This window comes from Seriola lalandi, unplaced genomic scaffold (assembly GCF_002814215.2).
Source record: "Seriola lalandi dorsalis isolate HSWRI2012SDOR001 ecotype SW California unplaced genomic scaffold, Sedor1 jcf7180002054382, whole genome shotgun sequence".
NCBI lineage: Eukaryota > Metazoa > Chordata > Actinopteri > Carangiformes > Carangidae > Seriola > Seriola lalandi.
Window position 1 is genome coordinate 295,411 of NW_019524935.1, and position 9,398 is coordinate 304,808.

The following is a 9,398-nucleotide window of genomic DNA, read 5'->3' on the forward strand; positions in this document are numbered from 1 at the left end:
GGGGGGGGGGGGGGGGGGGGGGGGTATGTTGTACTTCACAGAGTGAAGTACAACATATTCTGAGTCCTGAGGAGATTTTGGAAATGATTTCTTTCCTGATTAACAAACAGAATACATTTACAGAATATATTGCAGTAATCAGCAAAAACAAAACTCCATTCGCTCCCAAACAAAGCAAGTAAAACAAATAAAGCAAATCTGCAGCTTTAAACACAAAGTCCCACAGAAGCCGAAGTGTAATCACATATTTATCTGCTGCAGAGATTTACATACAAAGTGTGTTCACAATATTGAAGTAGAGCTGCAACAATTAGCTGATAAATCGATTAGTTGATTGAAAGAAGCTCAATCAGCAATTATTTTGATAATCAATTAATTGTTTCAGTCATTTTTAAAGTGTAAATACCAAAGATTCTCTGATTCGCTGCTTTTCTTTGTTTTAAATGATAAGAAACTTGTTGATGACGTGTTCTAGACAAAATGATGAATCTATATATATAGCACTATATTTGAGTAAGTAAATACATTTTCACGTCTTTATCTGGATCTGTCTTTTATGTCGCCCCCCCTTCATCCTGCTTCCAGTCTCTGTGCTGTGCCTGCTGCCTCAGGCGGTGCTGGCTCGGTGGGCGTGCGTCCGGGCGTGTCCGGCGTCCTGCTCCTGCACTCAGGAGAAGAGCTGCAGCGTGCTGTGCGACCGCTCCGCCCTGGCTGAGCTGCCCAAAGAGTTTCCCTGCGAGGCGTCCGCCATCAACCTGGACAAGAACAGGCTCAAGTTCCTGTCAGAGCGGGCCTTCGGGACCCTGCCCTCCCTCAAGTCTCTGTCTCTGGACCACAACAACATCTCCTTCATCACTCCTGGAGCATTCAAGGTTCGCTGAGTTTGAACTTTTGTTTTGTATTTTAAGTTTCTCCTTAAAACAGACAAAACTAAATTTGGGACACGTGGATGATAAACTTCATCATTAGAGAAGAGGTTCAGGATTGGTTACAGTAAACTGGGAACAGACGAGGTGAACGTTTCCTGTGATGAAGGTTTCTCAGTATTTACCTCCAGCAGGACAAATGTAGTTCTGATAAACATGGTCAATATCTCAGTCTTTATTGGAAATAAAGCAATTTAAGAAGAAAACACAAACCTCTGTCAAGGCTGTAATATTCTATATATGTGTTCATATATATATTTTAATGACAAAAAACATTTAGTAGCTGCATCAAAATACATGCTCAATACATCTTACTCGGTATCTGATGAGGGTCTTCCAGCGTTAAAGGGCTGGTTCATCCAAGACAAATACAAACAAACATTTTCTTAAGTTAAGCTAGTGGTGCTCAGACCATCACAAAATTACATTTGAACAACCAAAACAGCTTTGCACAGAAACAGTGTCCAGATTAATCGGGACATTAAACAGATTGTGAATTATTTTCTACTAAAGATTCAAAATTCAACAAAAATTAATCTAAATAAAATAAAAACCATCTGCACGATCAGATACCGCCGGGTTTAGGTGGGATTATATTTTTGGAGTGACCTTATTCTGCAAACAAACAAATTGGAAGTAAAGATGTTTCATTAATGAGTAATAAAAGTGCCATAAAGTCTGTTCTCTTGAGGCAGCTGAGGCTGAAGACAGTTTGGGGTCTTCATATCCTTTATTAATAAATGCTCTATTATAAATAAAAGTCCTGATTTAAAATCTTCTTTTGTGAAATAACTAGTAGCTGTAACTGTCGGATGAATGTAGTGGATGAAAAAAGTAAAATATTTGCCTCTGAAATGTGAACATGTGGAGTAAAAGCAGGAAGTGTGATGAAATTCCACCTGTGCCCTGCAGGGCCTCGCCAACCTGGTGGAGCTGAAGATGGCGCACAACGAGTACATCAGCTACCTTCACACGCGGACGTTCACGGGCCTGAAGAAGCTGGTGCGTCTGGACCTGTCCGACTGTAACCTCTTCAACATCCCCGACCGCATCTTCATAGAGCAAACGGCGCTGAAGGAGCTGCTCTGCTTCCAGAACAACTTCCGCAGGATCCCCGGAGCCTTCAGAGGCATGGAGAACCTGACGCACATCTACCTGGAGAGGAACAAGATCGAGGCCGTGGCCTACAATTCCCTGCTGGGCCTGGGTAGTCTCAAGTAAGTCACCGGCTGCAGGGGAAGGTAAAACCTCAGTGTTCTACAGTTACACTTGTTGTACTTAGCGAGCCCTGATCCAGGAACATGGTCCAGCTGTCTCTATATATTTGGACATTTCAGTCACTCAGAGGCTCATAAATACGGAGGCCTAAAGTGGTCAATCTTAAAAAAATAAAAAAAAAACACAATTATGAAATAAATAATGACATGAAGTACTATATTTAAAATAAATAAATGAAACAATACATTATGAAATAATTTACAAAATTACAAACTTTGTGTATTATATTTATTCCATGATGGAAATTTCCAAAATACAGTTTAAAATGTCTGTTTTTATTTCATCATGACATTTTTATTTCACAGTGTCACATTTCATGATGACAGTGGCGACGTTAGCGAACTCTCACCCGCGTTAAGTTGTTTTTAACAAACAACTGCCACCAAGTGAACCTGGTTAGCACCTGTTAACTAGTCAGAGGAATAAATGAATAATAATAATAAATAATCAATAAAACGGAGCTCAGAGGCAAAGAACTTAATGTTTCCTTTCATCTAGCTTCACAAAGCTGCACATGCTATCTAGCTAACCGGCTAACTAGCTCAGCAGACTTGTGAGCGTTGCCTCTGCAGCCTCGTTAATTCATCCACAGTGGAAAAAGTGCCATTATAAAATAAAATATGTCATGAAACCTGACGGGAAATACAAGTACGAAGAGTTTCATTAATTTCAACTCACATTCATTTCACAAATACTGCACTCGTTTCTATATTTTTTCTTTGGATTATTTATTTGATTATTTATTTTAAAATTGAATTGATTGATGACTTTGGGGTTTTCGTACATAAAATTTTTTTACAGGAAAGACTCACCAGAAGTTACTGAATATTCTTAGTGATGAAAACAGGATTACAGGAGTGACTGAGAAAGGGCTTTTCCATTATAGTGCAAACCATGTAAAATCAAAGATGTCCTCCTCACTTCCTCACCGGAGCCACTGCTCAGTTCTTCCACTGGTGGATGAAGATAAATAACTACAGTGATACTGCTGAAGAAGACAGACATTTAATATTTCTACTGTGAAGTGGGAGGATTTTCACATATTTCATCTCACTGGCCTTTTCATTGTGTCTCCACCTCCACTGTGACACAGTTTAATTGCTGGTTGCAGATGTTCACATCTCGTTCTCAGCGCTCAGTCTTGGCTTTTCCCGCCTCCTGCCGATGTGTCTGTGGGGAAAAGTTTCAGTATCTTTGCTGCAGCTCAGTCTTTCCCTCCCCCTTTCTAATCTGCAGAGTATTTTAATAATAATTAATCACTAATTATTAATAATAATTAATAATTCGTTTAATAGTTCATAAATTGTCAAAAATTTCCCAATGTGATGTCTTTAAATGTCTAAAACTTAAAGGATATTCAGTTTAAAGTAAAGTTATGACGATGAAAAGCAGAATTTCATTTTAATCTGGAGGAAATTGGGAAAAATATTTCAGTATTTTTGCTTGAAACATGACTGAAACAACTTATTGATTATCACAATAAAAGTACCTGATTTAGTCATTGTAAAAAGACTTTATTGTGAAATCCACACCTTTTTAAAACATCTCTTCTTCTCGTCTCAGGTACCTGAATCTCCAGGATAACCGCATCAACGTGATCCACGACCAGGCCTTCCAGGACCTGGTGCGGCTGGAGAATTTCTATCTCAATGACAACCTGCTGTGTGATCTGCCCCGGCTCGCCTTCAAGGGCCTCAGCCGCCTCAAGATGCTCAACCTTGGGGGGAACCAGTTGACTAACGTGTCCAGGACCTGGTTCAGTGACCTGGTGGAGCTGGAGATCCTGTACCTGGACAGGAACCAGCTGCTGTTCATCGAGGAGGGCACGTTTGAGAACCTGACCAGCCTGATCACGCTCCACCTGAACAGCAACAACCTCACCACGCTTCCCTTCCCCGTTTTCCAGCCCATCTACTTCCTGGGCCGCCTCTACCTCTTCAGGAACCCCTGGGAGTGCGACTGCTCCCTGGAGTGGCTGAAGGACTGGATGGAGAACTACAAGCTGGTGCGGGACATCCCCTGCGCCTCACCTTCCTCCGTGGCGGGGCTGGATCTAAGTGAGGTGGTCTTCGCCAAGGTGAACGGCACGTGCGTGGACCCCGGCGAACTCAACCTGACCACGGCCTCCTCGGAGATCGCCTCCACCACGGAGAACCGCTTCAACAGCCTCATCTCCAAGCTGCTCCAGCAGGAGCTCCGAGAGGAGATGGGGAACGGCACGGAGAGCCTCCGCAACGGGACCCTGCTGGAGCCTGCAGACGGGCAGCTCTCTGCGGGCGTCACAGGGCAACGGGCCCAGACCACCCAGTCGCTCCTCTGCTTCACCGCGCTGTGGCTCCTCTTTGGTCTGATTGGCCCGTCAGATACTCGTGTCTGTCTTTACCGCACATGAACCGTGGAACTGTGGGAAACAGGAAGTAGCTTTTCAAATTGCCGATGGGATGAAAGATGTTTTTGTTTATCTGGTGACTGGTCTGAGTCTACTCTGCCAAACACAGGATTGTGGGATTTTTTTTTTTTTTTCCCTGGTTGAAATGCAAATCTTCAAGAAGAGCGACGGGCGGCGTTGATGTTCACATCAGCAGTTTATGAACAGTAATCTATGATATTTATAGATGAACTGCTTATGTAAGAGAAATCCCAGCTACAGAGGCGGGTGTTGATTTCAAACCGTGGCGACGACGTGACGGAGATGTATATGTGAGCGTGCACCTTTTTGTTGCATAATACTTAATTTGAATTAATATTATGTAATATTCATAGGATTACATAGTCTGTTACTGGTGTTTTATTTGTATTTTCATCATCACATCTACTGTATGTGTAAAGTCAGAGGAGATAAGAGCTCCTATAGTTATCTCCTTAAACAGATGTCCTCTCCGCTCGTGTCCATTCATTCAGCTCTAAATGTTGGTTCTGCAGCTTTTTCCATAAATGCATTAATCTTCTTATTGCATGCGGCTCAGTGTCGTAGCTGCTTGTGTGTACTACAACGTGCTGGAGGGACTTTCTCATCGCTTTTGCCTCCTATGGATGGACGGACTGATGGATGGATGGACTGTTTTCCCCCTTATGGACATGATCCCTCTCTGTAGAGGGGGTGTGGAGGGAGGGTGTGATTGCCATATGTCAGGTTGTGGATGGGGGGTGAGGGAACAGTGTCAAAGCATGTCAGGAAAGCTTTCAGGTACTTATGTTGGAAATGAACGAGCTCTCCTTGATTTGCAGTGAATTCTGGGACCTGCAGAGTTGAATATATCTCCACTGATGTGCTCGAGTTTAAAAAAAAAAAAAAAAGCCGCTGCTTCTGTTTTACCCTGGTGAATGTAAGTAGTTTGGTGTTACAGCCAGTGATCCAGTTCAGTGTGTTATTAGACATAATGCTCTGTCACAATCTATTTTTCTAAATAAATAATTAAAAAAGAAAATGTGCGGATGAACTTTTGACTCGTCTGCTCAGTGACTCCTTTCAGCTTCGGTTCATGAGTCGACCCGTTTCACCGGTTAATCTGTGCGCCGGCCTGCTGGCCCTTTAATGTGGGATTAGACTGCGACTAAAACAGCGGTGGAGGCCGGGTTCATTTACCATCATCGTTCTCACGCAGCTGGTTTCTTTCTAATATCCTGGACCCGTGCAGAAATAATGTCTGTAACTTATGTAGGACAGAGGTGAAATGATGGTTCCAGCTTCTCAAATGTGAAGATTTGCTGCTTTTTAAAATCTATTTTAGTCATTTTCAAGTTTGAACTGTCGGTTTGTCAAAGTGTCACTTTGGGTAAATGTGACGGGGATTTCTCACTATTTTCTGAATAAAGTAATCAAGAAAATAATCAGCAGATTAATCCATAACAAATTAATAATTCTCTGGAGTCCTATATGATACTGTTAAAAACCAACTACAACAGTAAACTGCTTTTATATTAGTGCATTAAGTACTTTCACTTTTAATACTTGTTTTTTTCTGCAGGACTTTTCTTGTCATGTAGTAAAGTGTTTTTACAGCCTATTTATACTTTTACTTAAGTAAAGAATCTGAATATTTCCTCCAACACTGTTGACAATAATGTAACTGTAAATCAATTTAAACAGTTAATATTAATTTATCATTGGAATTATTTCTTTAATCCATATTAGTTGAATTGTACGCTCTCCTGCTGTGTAGACACATTTTCATCTGACCTGCTGTGCGCTGAATAAAAGACTCTTGATTATTATAGTAATTACTTGGAATTAATTAAATGGACACTGTCTCTCCGTTTTCACCGCGTCCAAATTATATTGTGCTTTTCCAGACACCTTTCAAAGAAGAGAAGTCTCGTTCTAGGAAATGAACTGGAGACAATGGGACCTCTGATAAAAGTAGCACTGAAAATCCTTCTACAGTTAGACTTTGAGACATTTTAAACTCCTGCCTTACAATTCATGATATTACATGTCAGTGTGACGATCTGACTGGGAATGTGAAAACCAAATTTTCTCTCTTTGCTCTCACAGCTCTCATCCTTCAGTATAAAGTCATTAAATAAATAAAATATATTACATGTATTTAAGCAGATTTAACTTCTCAAAATTAGCTTCATGTTTTCCAGATGCAACATTAATGTACATTCATGTGAAATGGGTCATTATGCACGATGAGAACTTTTACTTTTGGTACTTTAAGTGTATTTTTATGCAGATACTTTTGTTCGTACGGGTGCAGAAGTTTTACTCTGTGGTACTGCTACTTTTACTTAAGTAAAGGATCTGAGTACTTTTTCCCCACTGCTATATTCATGTATCATTGTTAAGGTCATATCTGCCCCAGTTTTTATTGAGTTTCCTCAAAACTGGTGAAACAGCGCCCCTCTGAAGTGCAATGGTTCGCAAACATGAATTTGTTATTGTGGTTAAAAAGAGAACTGCAGGCCTGAGAATCATCACCTTTCTAAGTTTCCCTCAGTATTACAGTCAGTAAAGTCACAGTTGTCAATACATCCACACAGGGACTACTGATAACGACTTCAGCAAATTTAATTTTCCAAAATAAAATGTATATGAAATATAGGCTGCAGAGCTGTAGCCCACAGTCTAACTCACTGAATCATTGACAACATTACACTTCCTCTTTCTAGTAAAAGTTAGCATTTGTTCATTAAGACTAAATGTAACATTATCTTAACGACTTTGGAGAAAAAAAGTGTTAATTATTCTGATTATTCTGAAACACGGCACAGGTGCGGTTTCATCCTTTGATTAGAAACTGAGTCAGATTCAGCGACCGTCAGGTGAATGGTTTGGACAGTTTGGGAAAAAAAAAAGATTCAAGTTAAACAGTTTACTCCTTTTAATAAAATGTGAAGTGCGAAACATGGAGAATTGTTCACTCAGTATTGTTTGTTAAGTTTCCCTTAAGTTTCCCCTTATCTGCCGAATCTGAAGCTGGAGGTTTCCTCCTCTGCTGGATGTACCTGAGAGGCCAGCTCGGGCTCTGAAAACCCTCTGAAGCCTCTTTAAATAAGACCAGGACGTTATCTTCCTGCTAGAATATTCAGTTTGCCTTTTGCATTTCATTTGCTTAACAGTAATGGCTACATCGGCCTGGCTCCTCTTTCAGAGGTGAATATTCATTTATGGTGCTATGATAAAAACAGAACAAAACAGCTGTCCTCAGTCAGCGGTGCCTGCTCTTTCACATGTTAATGCTGTGGGATTACACAACAGTGAAGCACAGTGTTCAGTGTCACCACTCACTCTGGACTGATTGAAATCACAAAATGCACAGGGAGGTTGGCTGAGTCCACATTCACCTCAAACATGTATCACAGGCTGGTCTATTTAAATGTCCGTATTATGGGAACTTTCAGTGTTGATTATTGTGCAGATTATTTTTTGTTTTCATTAAGTAATCATTCTGTAAGAAGAGAGCAACCGTCACACTCTCGTGGACACGATATCTCTGTAACATCTTGACAGAACTTCTTCAAATTAGCCATGAACATTCATGAGGACTCAAGGATCAACTGATGGGTTTTGGTGGTCAAAGGTCAAAGGGCACAGGGGTTGTGACCTCATAAAACACAGTTTTGGCCTTGTGAATGTGACATCTCAGTATCGCCTTGAAGGAACCTCTTTAAATTTAACACAAAAGGTTCAGGTGGACTCAAGGATGAAACGATTGGACTTTGGTGGTCATAGGTCAAAGGTCAAGGTCAGTGTGACCTCAAAAAACACTTATTAGCTTTTATTTAAGACTTCACACGACAAAACTTCAACAGAATTTCACACATATGGTTAATATTTTGCAAGTTTCTGGATGAACAAGTTGCGCAGGCATACAACTGTGAGAACTTAATTCTAGATATGGTTCCTATACTACTTTTCAGGTATAACTGTACCATGATGTCTTTATGCCTTACTATACTATGACTTTTTTTGACCTTTTTATGCCTTAATATACTATGATGTTTTCTGACGTTTGAACGCCTTACTATATATAATACCACATTTTTATGCCTTATTATACTATATCATTCTTATGCCTTAATATACTATGACATTTCTTGACGTTTTTATGCGTTACTATACTATGACTTTTTTTGACCTTTTTATGCCTTAATATACTATGATGTTTTCTGACGTTTGAACGCCTTACTATATATAATAACAAATTTTTATGCCTTATTATACTATATCATTCTTATGCCTTAATATACTATGACATTTCTTGACGTTTTTATGCGTTACTATACTATGACTTTTTTGACCTTTTTATGTCTTACTGTACTATAACATTGTTATGCCATTTTATAGCATGAACTTCTTTGACGTTTATATGCTTTACTTTACTATGATGGTTTTTTTTTACCTTTTTATGCCTTACTATACTATGACTTTTTATGTCTTATTATACTATGACGTTTTTATGCTTTACTATACTATGACGTTTTTATGCCTTATTTTACTATGACGTTTCAATGGCTAATTATACTATGACGTTTTGATATTTTAATGCATTAGTATACTATGACATTTTTATGCCTTACTATACTATGACGTTTTTTAATGTTTTTATGCCTTACTATAGTATGACTTTTTTTTGGGGGGCATTTTCATGCCTTACTATACTATGATGTTTTCATGCCTTACTATAAAATGACTTTTTTTTTTTTTTTTTTTTGCATTTTTATTCCTTTCTATATTATGATGTTTTT

At 39.5% G+C, this 9,398-nt stretch overlaps 1 protein-coding gene across 1 annotated transcript; it reads left to right on the plus strand.

The window, feature by feature from the left end:
- Positions 1 to 530: 530 nt before the first annotated feature.
- On the plus strand, positions 531 to 5,632 carry nyx (nyctalopin; the record flags this gene model as incomplete). Its single annotated transcript, XM_023409049.2, has 3 exons — positions 531 to 872; positions 1,839 to 2,143; positions 3,768 to 5,632. Coding segments are annotated over 3 exons (1,476 nt in total), but the record flags the coding sequence as incomplete, so codon positions are not given.
- Between the last annotated feature and the right edge of the window lie 3,766 nt (positions 5,633 to 9,398).